At 33.2% G+C, this 12,697-nt stretch overlaps 1 protein-coding gene across 5 annotated transcripts in view; it reads left to right on the top strand.

Annotated features, from left to right (window-relative positions):
* Positions 1–12,343, top strand: part of LOC145329516 (uncharacterized) — a 30,873-nt gene extending 18,530 nt beyond the window's left edge. For 2 of the 5 annotated variants that reach the window (XM_080173721.1, XM_080173718.1), the window contains exons 9-16: positions 1,329–1,429; positions 2,509–2,566; positions 4,813–4,928; positions 7,592–7,694; positions 9,531–9,593; positions 10,041–10,096; positions 10,524–10,587; positions 11,104–12,343. In XM_080173721.1, the coding sequence (XP_080029847.1) occupies positions 1,329–1,429; positions 2,509–2,566; positions 4,813–4,928; positions 7,592–7,694; positions 9,531–9,593; positions 10,041–10,096; positions 10,524–10,587; positions 11,104–11,141 (599 nt within the window). In that variant the 3' untranslated portion in view covers positions 11,142–12,343. Of the gene's footprint in view, positions 1–1,328; positions 1,430–2,508; positions 2,573–4,812; positions 4,929–7,591; positions 7,695–9,530; positions 9,594–10,040; positions 10,097–10,523; positions 10,588–11,103 lie in introns of all 5 variants that reach the window. The other 3 variants (XM_080173720.1, XM_080173717.1, XM_080173719.1) reach the window with 2 other exon arrangements.
* Positions 12,344–12,697: the final 354 nt, after the last annotated feature.

Genomic DNA, 12,697 nt, shown 5'->3' with positions numbered 1-12,697 from the left:
CTTTTCTCGCATTTATGGAGGTTACATTGCATTTATGACGTAGAGCTGGGATGTGCAATTTTACCTTGCAAACTTTCTAACACCTTAGGTTACCAAATACAATGGGGTGTTAAATCACTTCTGTGTAAGTGTCAGCAGAAGGCCAACTGGCAATTAATGTAATGCAATTTTAATTGTAAGAGAAAAATTAAGTTGCTTTAGCATAGGCGTCCAAGGGGGGGGGATAATGGGGCGATTACCCCCCCCCTCCCCCAAACGATTTTGGGGGTGCCGTAGGCACCCCCAAATTTTTTTTGATTTTACCCCCCCCCCCCATTCAAAATTTACCCTTACCCTGGGGGTGCCGTAGGCACCCCCAACCATTTAGGAGGGGGTATTTACCCCCCCAAACAATTTTGGGGGGGTAAATACCCCCCCCAAAATAAAAAATCTCTAATAAAAAAAAATTTTGCGCGCTTCGCGCGCATTTTTAATAAAATTTAAATTACCCCCCCCAAAAATTTTACCCCGGGGGTAAATTTTGGGGGGGGTAAACTAAATTTACCCCTGCCAACAGATTTCAGGGGTGGTAATTACCCCCCCCAAGCAAATTTTACCCCCGGGGTAAAAATTTTGGGGGGGGTAAAAAAAATTTGCGCGCCATTTTACCCCCCCCAAACACGAATTACCCTCCCCCTAAAATTTTTTTACCCCCCCCCCCCAAAATAAAAAGCTTGGACGCCCCTGTGCTTTAGTTATAAACTGTGTTCCTTTTAAAAATAATAGAGTGTGGACAAGAAGTGTGGCATAGATTTTAAACAATACAACATAAAATTAAATACTATAAAAGCAGTCTAGAATAAGATTAGTGGCTAATATAAGTTTTGCCCAAATATATCTCAAGGTTAGCCATTCTATATTCTACACACCAAATTCAGATGTCTGACTCTTCTAGTACTGATAAATGGATCTGGATGGACACACCTTATGTTTCGCTACTTACAAAAAAGTAATTTGTTGATGTTGTTTGACATCTATACCATATTTGGTAAATATTGAAGTTCATTTTGCATTTTTTCTGCATAATAACTAATTGTGTAAAAGAAATGAGGAAGGTAGGTAAACATATTTGTTAGGATGTAAATATATACATTTCTAAATATATATTTTGTTACAGACAATAAGAAGGACTTTAAAATTACAGTAAATAACTAAGAATATTGTATTGGTTGGTTGGGTCAATACATAGTAGAATTGATGACCTTTACGTCTAACCCCCAAATATTATTGTAGATTTATTTCGCTTGTTGGTTATACCTTTTTCCTGCTAAGAATAATGTTTATTTTAGAAAGTTGTGATGATGAGATATTTACTGCTGGTGATCCATTTTCTCCAGAAGAATTAAGAAAGATGTCAATTCTATCCAGTGTTACTCTTCCACTCAACAGAGTAAGTTTCATAGTAAATTCTTAGCACTTAAAACACAAACAAGACAAAAAACGGTCATAAAACGGAAAATTGCAATGAAAAGTAAATAAAGAAACAAAAGACATATATAAATAAATATTATACATTTTCATTTTAATATATTTTCATACACCTTTGAATAAACATACAAACATGCATTGATTCTAATTTTTAACGCAGCCTCTAGTATGTTATAATTGAGACGGGCCTCATTTGTTTTGGTAAATTTTACGTTTGTATCGACACACTAGAATTGAAATTTTGTAAAAATCTTTAAAATTTAGATGGTACAAAAGCTTTAAAAACAGGTCTTTTTTGCAGATTTTAAAAACTTTGCAGTGCTTGTACCATTGCAATTATGCATTACAGAAAGAATATTTTGCATGAGTTATTATTTTGCATAAATCAACCATATTTTGGCTTGGGGCCAAAATATTAACAAAATTTTCTAGTACGGAACAGTGTAATACATATATATATTCTATTTAAATACAGGTCTATTTAAGATTTTAAAAACTGTGCAGTGCTTGTGCCATCGCAATTTTTGAAATACAGAAAAAATATTATGCATGGGTCATTATTTTGCATAAATCAACCGTATTTGGGCTGGGTTCCAAAATTTTAACAAAATTTTTCTTGGACGGGACACTTTAATACATATATATATATATTCTCTTTCTCCATTTTCTCTTTCTTTCTCTTTTCTCTCTCTCTCTCTCTCTCTCTCTCTCTCTCCCTCTCTCTCTCTCTCTCTCTCTCTCTCTCTCTCTCTCTCTCTCTCTCCTCTCTCTCTCTCTCTCTCTCTCTCTCTCTCTCTCTCTTTCTCTCTCACTCTCACTTTTCATTATAATTAAATTTGACTGTTTATCAACATAGAAAAAATGACAGTTTAAATTAGGTACTAAGTAATTATTCAGAACTTGTGCTTCTTATGGACAAAATTGTCCGAGGAAGAAGATACTTTAGATTTTAAATATAAAAATATCTCTATTTGTTTATTTCCACCAAATTAAGATTGTTGTCCTTGTTTTAAATTTACTTACTAACCATCTTGTTTTAAGGATATAACTGTGAAATCAATCAGCCCCTCTGGTTCAGAAGAACATGAACGACTTTTTGGTGAAGGTCACTTTTTTATTTGAAACATAAACATTTAACACATTTTTTACACTTTATATTAATACAAAAAAAACATCAAAAGTTTTCACTTCTGTTAAAATATCTAGTCTTGCACCAGTCTACTTTTTTAGTTTTGTACCAGTCTCAAATTTTTTATTTTGAATATAGAAAAACAAAATAAATACTTCTTTTCATACTTAAATAAAAGAAACAGGGTGCCTTCTATCTGGTGTCAGAGTGTGTTTGTGTGTGTGTATCTCGCTGATCCCTGAACCGAAAAAATCATCTTTTACATTGTGGTGAAAAATTTAAAAAATATGTTCTAGACGTTCTATGGGGTGTGCATGTTTGTACACAAAAGGATAGTAATTTTTTCTTTTCATTTAAAAAAGGCATGAAAAGTAATTTTACTAAAGGCAAAACTATTATATGATAATTGCATTAGTTGGAATTGATTTTAGACTCGACTAGATTTGTTGCATTTTAAGTTTAAAAATTATTGATCACCATGGAGGATTAAATGATTTTGAAAATCATTACCTCTTCAAACACTATATACACAAGACTTCTTTTGAATTGTTGAAATATTGTGCTAAAACTTGTACCTATTCTACATTAACTATATAATAAGAATTATGTATATAAACACAAGTTATTTTTTAACATTTTATTAATGGAAGACGATTGTTTCACTTCTAAATAGATTATCAGTTCCAATTAAACTTTTAAAATCAAGAAAACTGAAAAAGTAGAAATCAATCTAGCACCCCAATTGATAGATAAATTATAATGAAATTATGTGAAAATTTGTAGAATGTGAACTTATTTAATCCCTGAAAATTTCAGCCGTCAATCTTGAACTGGAATTGAGAAAATCACGAAAAACTAAATATCTAAGACTCGATCTATAGCACCCTAACAAATGAGCAATTATCAATAAAACTTAACGGAAATATGTAGAATGTAAACTTCTTTAATCCCTAAAAATTTCAGCCCTCAATCTTAAATGTGAATTCAGAAAATCACAAAAGCCTAAAAAAATTAGGACTCGATCTAGCACCCAAACGAATAAGCAAATCTCAATAAAACTTAATGGAAATATGTAGAATGTAAATTTATTTAATCCCTAAAAGTTTCAGCCCTCAATCTTGAAAGGGAATTGAGAAAATCACGAAAACCTAAAAATCTAGGAATCGATCTAGCACCCCAATTATTGGGCAAATCTTGATGAAACTTGATTGAAATATGAGGAATGTAAACTTGTTGGATCCCTAAAAATTTCAGCTGTCTATCTAGATTAGAAGCCGAGAAAATCACGTTTCTCCAATTTTGTCTCTAACAAACGGACGGACATTTCGAATTATACTAAGAGTTGCATTCGCTGCTAAATAATGAAATACGTGTTTACAGTCCTGGTTTACAATACATTATACATACTTTCATTGTATAAACCTGACATCACACATCTTGGATTAAAGCATCCAATAAGCAATAAACTAGGAATAGAAATTTTAGAAGATCATTTACTCACAGAATTACACAATTTTCATTTATTTAAATTGAACCCCTCTCTCATTTGCAAGGAATCGATAATGTTAAGAATCCATGATATGCCTGTTAGAAAAGAATTATCTCGAAGACATTAATCTGTGAATTTTTTATGTCCATATACTAATTTTTAGTTATTTTTACAGTTTGCCTGAAATAAAGAAGTTTACTAGGTTTTTTTTCGGTGGTTGAAGAGAATGACATAACAACTAAATATTTGTATACTTTGTATACGCATGGATTCAAACTCCTTCAACACATTTAAATTTAGTGATTCATATCGTCAACTGAACATTTACCATATCAAATACTGTATCAATGTGTGTGTGTAAGTGAGTGAGAGAGAGCGTGTGCATTGATAAAAATTTAATATCAAAATACTAATACATTTTGTAAGAAATAATTTTTAAGTTAATTTTCTTTATATTTCGTATTTCCTTTACAAATAGATCTATTCTTATTTTTAACCGCAAAAATGTATAAATTCATACTTAGACCTCAAAAGGTGGGGTTAAAGGGGTGTTTTACCCCTCTTAAACTTTGAAACCCCTCATTTGACCCCAAATAAAATCTTTAAAATTGCATTGGGTCATCTATCTCAAACCTTTGAAACTCCTCACTAAACCCCCTAAAAATTAAAAAAGCTTAGACGTCCCTTACTTCATATATGAATTTAAAACAAATATTCATTGATTTAGGTGCTAAGGAGTATGAGCAAAGTTTAACAATAGTCTCTACTAGTGGAAGGCCTAGAAGTTTACGTGACCGTCGTGCTAGCCTTGCAGATTATGCTTTTCCTGAACTTCATGTAAAGGTTCTAAAATTTAATTATGAAACAAGTATGACAACATCCATAACAGTGGCGTGCAAAGCACTTTGTCTAGGGGGGGGGGGCATTTTGAAGATTTTGTAAAATTTTGCCCCCCCCCCCTAAATCAAAGTGCCCCGGGGGGGCACTTTGCTTTAGGGGGGGGCATTTTGATTATATATACTAATTTTAAATAAGGGCGTTTTAAGGGGTGGGATTATTTGATTATGGGCCTCCTAGTCCTTATCCCTTCTTCCCCATCCCTTCCCCCATCCCTATTTCCCATTTATATCCCCCACCTCTTCCCCCCATCTCTTCACCCCTCATCTCTTCCCCACCCCATCTCTTCTCCCCCATCCCTTCTCCCTACCCTGCAATGACCAAAGGGAAGGGAGCTAGAAAGCATCTTCGAAAAAATAGTACAGAAGATAAATTAACCTTCCCCACCTCCACCACAAAACATTTTTAATGGGTGGAAGGGGATGTTATAAAATCTCATCAGGAAGGATGAATAACCCCATTAAAAAAAATTGGGGGGGGGGGGGGGAGATAAAAACACTCATTTTGGAAATAATTTACCAAAAATTAACCTAATATGAGAAAATGATATTAAATATTTCTTTATTGTTTGTCAACAAGGATGACAACATCTTAAAGTAGCAAAGCACAAAAAATCATTAATAAGAATACAGACAAGTAGATTTAAAGAGCATCTGTTGAAATAAATATATATTTTAGGTAGAAAAAGTCACAAATCCTTTTTCCTGTATGTTGTGTGATGACAGTCAAAGTAAATTACATACTGGATGCTCGAAACAGCGAAATTTTTTTTTTTTTTAATATTATAATCCACAAAAAAATCTATTGTACCATAAAAACCAAAGATATAATGAACTGTGTAAAAAATAAAAAAAAATTACTTGTCCTTTCACTGTGATAAAAAGCAGAAACCATTTGGAAGGGCGTGAAGCGCAAATTTTTTTCTTCAAATATGCAGGGAGGGAGGGGTTTTTGGGCTATTTATTACACTAGTCCCCAATATCTCATAGCAGAAACCATTTGGAAGGGCGCGAAGCGCAAATTTTTTTCTTCAAATATGCAGGGAGGGAGGTGTTTTAGGGCTATTTATTACATTAGTCCCCAATATTTCATAGCAGAAACCATTTGGAAGGAGGCGAAGCGCAAATTTTTTTCTTCAAATATGCAGGGAGGGAGGGGTTTTTGGGCTATTTATTACACTAGTCCCCAATATTTCATAGCAGAAACCATTTGGAAGGGCGCGAAGCGCATATTTTTTTCTTCAAATATACAGGGAGGGAGGGGTTTTTGGGCTATTTATTACACTAGTCCCAAATATTTCATAGCAGAAACCATTTGGAAGGGCGCGAAGCACTAATTTTTTTCTTCAAATATGCAGGGAGGGAGGGGTTTTTGGGCTATTTATTACACTAGTCCCCAATATTTCATAGCAGAAACCATTTGGAAGGGCGCGAAGCGCAAATTTTTTTCTTCAAATATGCAGGGAGGGAGGGGTTTTTGGGCTATTTATTACACTAGTCCCCAATATTTCATAGCAGAAACCATTTGGAAGGGCGCGAAGCGCAAATTTTTTTCTTCAAATATACAGGGAGTGAGGGGTTTTTGGGCTATTTATTACACTAGTCCCAAATATTTCATAGCAGAAACCATTTGGAAGGGCGCGAAGCACTAATTTTTTTCTTCAAATATGCAGGGAGGGAGGGGTTTTTGGGCTATTTATTACACTAGTCCCCAATATTTCATATAAAATTTTCTTATTTGTTGGCTCAACAACTTTGGGGACTTTAATGGAATTTTGATAGGTTGGTTAATTAAGTCGAGTTTCCATACATTTCATCCACTAATTGTAATCTATATAAGGTAATTTTGTGTATCATCATTGGGGATGTACAAAATTTCTTTGGTAAAAAGTTTATATTATACAAAATAAAATACTTCCTATTACCTGGTTTGTTATGTTCAGTGAAAAAAGATTATAACCTAATTTCTACACTAATTAAAAAATTTGGTAAGGTTAAATAAATAGTAACTGTCTGTTTGGCGCGAAGCGCCAAAATTTTTTTTGGAGTATTTCTTGATTTTTTTTTTTGAAACTGGGATAGTTTTGCTTTTTGTAGGGTAGGGGGCAAAAAGGGGCATTTTTGTTGACCAGGGGGGGGCAAAATGGGGCATTTTTTAACATTTAGGGGGGGCAGTGGGGGCGGTTGCTAGGGGGGGGGGGCAGGGGGGGGGGCGTTTTGGTCGCTAGGGGGGGGGGCGATTGCCCCAAATGCCCCCTTCGGTTCGCACGCCACTGATCCATAAGAAGCAAAGGACAAAAAATCATGGATTGGACAAAGTGAGTTATAGAACAGATGTTTAATAAGGTTTTATGTCTTTTCATGCACGACCGACAGGCAAACGAACAAAACAATGTATAGATTAGATGCGCATACATCATATAAATCTTCACAAAAAAAATCAGCCCTCTGTATTTCAATAGAATAGCTTCGCTACCTAAAATTATGCATAATATCTGTAATTAGATAATGTACCAAGAATACATTATATCAACATCTTTTATTTCTTTTATTTTGTTTCAAATAGGCATAAGTTTTTATAAATCTAATTTTGTATTGATTTATTTTCAGCCTAAGAGGAAGAAGGATGGTAATTTGTTGATATTGACACGAACTCGAACAGATGATACTGGGAGAAGACATAGTGTTGCTGTTCCAATCATAAATACTAAAGGTAAAACATTATAGCAGACTAGATTGTCTCGGATAAAGACATAAAACAGTTTTTCGAATTTTTTTTAACAAGCAAATTGATCTCAACATTTAATCTTAAATTTTTGTCATTATTTCTTTTCTCCTCTATTAATGTAGTACTTCTAAACAATATATTTAATTTGCGGCTGCTCTATACATTGACCTATAAAAAAGCTTCCATTAAATGGAGAACTCTATTGATTCAGTTTTCGAATATATTTTTGTGTAATTTTTGTTGTTGTTTCAGCCACTTTAATATATGGACCCAATCAAAGTTTTGCCAAAATGACTTAAATAATTTATAACTGCTATAAACCTTTTCGTATACAAATCAATGCTTTTATTTCCAAAACTTTAACTATTATGCAATGAGAGTTGTGTATTTTATTATGCGGCATATCTACCTTTTACAATCTAGGTTAAATCAATAATTTATTATTACATTCATTTAATTCTAATTTTTGTTACACATGCAATAACTCAATTTTCACAAGAGCTTCATTAGATTTCCATAACAATTGAAAGAACTCTAACGTCAGCTCCAAAATGTAACTACTCTATAAGTGACTCTGTCTGTCCCCATGCACCTCACAACTGTTAAATAATTTAAAATTTTGGTTAAAAGATTAAATACTGTTTCTTGTTTGTTTGAGGTGTTTTTTTTTCCAGGAGGGAAGAGGCATTGGATTGTATATTATACTAGTACCCAAAGTTTTTAAAGCATGTTATTTATTTGTATGTATAAAATTTTGTGGACTTTTATTATATTTGGATTGAGCAGAGAACAAAGAGAATGGAGGGTGGTTTTGTGCAGAGAGCAAAAAATATGGGATCAACTGCAGTTCACGGTAAAATATTCCTGGTAACGAATATTTCCAAAAATCTATGAATTTTAAAGGCTGCTAGCTGCCAAACGGCTGAACGTACAGATCATGCCCGCACACTGTTTTAAGCAGCGTAAGAAGGCCTACAAATAATCTGGAATAGCAATGAATCAATAATGCATAATTATCTTGCAGTGCAGAGAAATACGCGAAAAAGACCTATTTTACACGTTTTTTCTTCAATGAAGCTTTCCTTGTGCATCATTGGATCTTGGCTATTCCAGATTATTTGTAGGCCTACTTATGCCACTTAAAATGGTGTGTGGGTATGATCTGTAGGTTCAGCCGTTTGGCAGCTGGCAACCTTTAAAATTCATAAATTTTTGGAAATATTCGTTACCAGGAATATTTTACCGTGAACTGCAGTTGATCCAAAAAATGAAATAAAGGGTGGTGTTAAGTAGAAAGTAATTATAAAGGAGGATAGCATTGAGCAGAGAGCAAATAGAATAAAGGGGGTTGTTTTTAGAAGAAAGCATAATAGATAATGGAGTGTGGTTCTGAGCAGAGAGCCAAAAAATGGAGGGTGATGTTGTGTAGAGAACAAAGAGAATGAAGGGTGATTTTGAGCACAAAAAAGAATAGATGGTAGTTTTGAGCAGAAATCAAAGAAAATAGAGGGTTGTTTTGAGCAGGGATCAAAAAGAATAAATGGTCGTGGTGTTGTGCAAAGAACAAAGAAATGATCAGAGAATAAATAGAATGGAGGGTGGTATTTAGAAGAGAGCAAGGTTGATGGAGGGTGGTTTTGACCAGAGGGCAAAGAGAATGGAGGGTGTTGTTGTGTAGAGAACAAAGAGAATAAAGGGTGGTTATGAGAAGAAACCAAAAAGAGGATGAAAGGTGATGTTGAGTAGAAAGCAAATAGAATGCAACAATGGGTATTGAGGAGCAGAGAGCGACAATAAAACAATTTCATGTTTTATTTTTAGGAAGTGATGTTCAAACAGAGCTTTTAAATTACAGAATGTCTCCAAAAACTCCAAGAAGCTCAGGTATTTTTGTTTAAACTAGCGGCTACGCCCCTAGAGGCCTTTTAGTGACACTTTAAATGTTTGTTTGTTTTTATTTTAAATATCTAGTTGAGAAAAAAAATTCAAATCTCTACGTAAGAAATTTTTTTTGATTTTTTTGTGATTTCTCTGAGGAGGTAAGTGGTACCCTCCCTAAAAATAGTTATAAACCTTCCCAGGACCTATGAGAAGCTACTCTGTCAAGGAGAAACCGATTTAGCGGTTAGCGAGATCCCTCGGTACAAAAAGACATCCTGATACTTTATTATAAGGATTGTACCATATAAATTATGTTTATTTGAAGGCTCGACAGCCACGGCCGCAACCTCATCCGTCAAGTATCATCACTGTTAATATCTTTCAATCAAAATATTATTTAAAATGTAAATTCATTTGTTTCAAATAGACCAAAAAATATTATTATTTTAGTAAGAAGAAACAATGTCCGCCGAAACAGCTCACAAACCTCACAATTTTCAAATCAGGTATATATCATGATTAACTAACAAGTGTACATATGTTTAAGCGTCTCGCAAGAAATATCTGGGCTCGTCAGTTGCAACCGGTACTAGTATCCTACAGTACTCAACACTGCCTAACTGTAGTTTGGATAATCCGTTTCCACAAATATCCTATAGCTGCTAACCAGTATTGAAAAAATTATATTAGAATAAAAGCCTCGAAGTAAAAATGAGCAAAGTAAAATTATTGTCCCAAGAAAGGCACTCTTTAATAAACTTTATCTGTCTGTCCTTCGGTCAATCTATTCCGCTAATCTATCTCATAAACAAAAGTTGTGTCCAAAAAGATCTTATTAAAAAGCTGAACCAATAGATTTGAGTGAAAAGGCCACCCACTTTTATCTTTTTACATGAACGTTAATTATTGTAATTTATTGTTCTTTGTATTAAGCTTCAATCTCCTGAGAAGCTGAGTAAAATACGAAGGCCTTCTCAAAGAAGATCAAGTAAACAAGGTAAATATTTCTCATCATAAGGACAAACTCATTTAAGAAAGAAAATAAAATCAATACTAGTCAGGAACTTTAAGAAGCTTTACTGTTAAGGAGAACCATATCGGTTCATCGGTTAGCGAGATTCTTCGCTACAGATAAAATAAGCTTACTCCTCTATATAATAGGATACTAGCGGCTCTAGGGGCACTCGAGAGGGGAGGTTGGTACCCTCCCCCAAGATAGTTATAAACCTTCCCTGGACCTATGAGAATCTACCTTGTAAAGGAGAACCAAATCGGTTCAGTGGTTAGTGAGATCCATTGGTACAAACAAACATAAAAGATCCTGTTACTTCATTATAAAATTGCGTTAAAAGGAATTTAAAGTAAAATAGATGGAAATAGTATCACCGAATCAGAAGCACAGTGTTAATGTTTCAATTTATAATTTGTTTTCATTAGCAATATTATGATAAAAACTCAGGATTTAGGTACAATAAATGATTCCTCAATAAAACTCAAATTATTTTTTTTTCAGATTTTCTTCATTTCCTAGATCTTGCAGTTGCTAGCTGAATATTTAATAAAAATTAATCACATCCATCATTCCAATTGGAATTAATAGCTTAAACCAGAGATGCATCGTCCATAGTTTAAAAAGTTTGTATACATGAGCTTTAAATTTAGAATTGTGATATGAAGCCTAGTAAATAAAACACCAAACGTATTAATTTTATTTAGAATTAAATTTTTGTAAAAAAAGTTCTATATAAAATTCTAACTCTTATGTGTGTTTCTTAATGGGGGGGGGGGGGGGAAGTACTGCGTATTTTAACCCACTTACAGTTGACTGAAATTATTAATCAATATCTCATTTTCTTCATTGGTTTAGGAAGTTTTGTATCGAAATAAATATTTAACAGTTTTCAAAACATTATGCCTAAAAGACCATATTTTTTGCATAGCACATGATTTTAGAATAATTAATAGCCCAACACCAGTTCCCGAGGTTAATTTTCTTAAGATCTTCAATTGAGCTAGTTCCCAAACGGCTGGTAGCACAGTCTCTGTACACACTTCATAAAAAAAGGAATTGAAAGATCTAAAAGAAACAAGAAATATTTAAGAAATAAAAATTCACAGAAATGGTGCAGGAAACTAAACTGCGCGGTAATTTAAAATTTTTATTTTACATTTTTGTGTGCAGTGTACTTTCTGTACAGTAAATAATTATTTCAGATCTTTTAATTGTGGTTCTAATGATGCGTACACCGAATGTGCTGCTACAAACTCTTTGGTAGGTAGCTGCATTTAAAGTTATTTATTTATTTAGTAATAACAATAACATTGGAATATGGTGTTGGTCCATTAATATTTCCAAAATCATTTAATATGGGAAAACAAGTTTTTGAGGTATATTAGTTGAAATAAGAGAAATATTTTTTTCTAATAGAAAATTTCCAAAGCTAAATGAAGAAAAAAAAATTATTATTAATTTTGCACCCAACTTCATATTTTAAATTAATTTTAAAAATTGTGATAAATCATTTCATTTATTAGTAACTTTACAAAGTGTCTAAAAAATCACCCATGTGACGTCATAAAAATGAGGGATATGAGAGGAGAAGTGGGAAAGAAAACTCATAAAAAAGAGATGGATAATCCTTCATTCGTCACTTGGCTGATTTTAGAGACACTATGTAGAGTTACCATTTGGTATAAAAAAAAACTTGGTGTACATAGTTTTTATTTGAAATAAAAATATTTAAAAAGTGTTATATATTTTTTGTAAATGTAAAGAAACTAAGTGTGACCCATGATCAGCAAATGTCCAACATATGTAACAATAAAAGTATTTCAGCGCTTTTGGTCCTCTTTTGGTGGTATCCTAAAACGACTTTCAATCCTGCTCTTAAAGGAAGCCTGTAAGAAATACCACGCTTTAACTGATGAAAGACTGCCACAATTAGACCCAATACCCTAAATTTAAAGCCTTCAGCTTCTATAATAAAAAAGTTCTAGGCATTTTAAAATGACATTTTATGTACAATGAAAATGTTGAAAGAATCTCAATGCTAATGTTAGAAATTTTGAAATTAAACTACGTGGCCTAGAAACAAAATTATAAGCTT

This window comes from Acartia tonsa, chromosome 10 (assembly GCF_053477335.1).
Source record: "Acartia tonsa isolate MP-2025a chromosome 10, ASM5347733v1, whole genome shotgun sequence".
Classification (NCBI taxonomy): domain Eukaryota; kingdom Metazoa; phylum Arthropoda; class Copepoda; order Calanoida; family Acartiidae; genus Acartia; species Acartia tonsa.
Note: the sequence above shows the minus strand (reverse complement) of the source record. Positions and strands in the feature narration are given on the sequence as shown.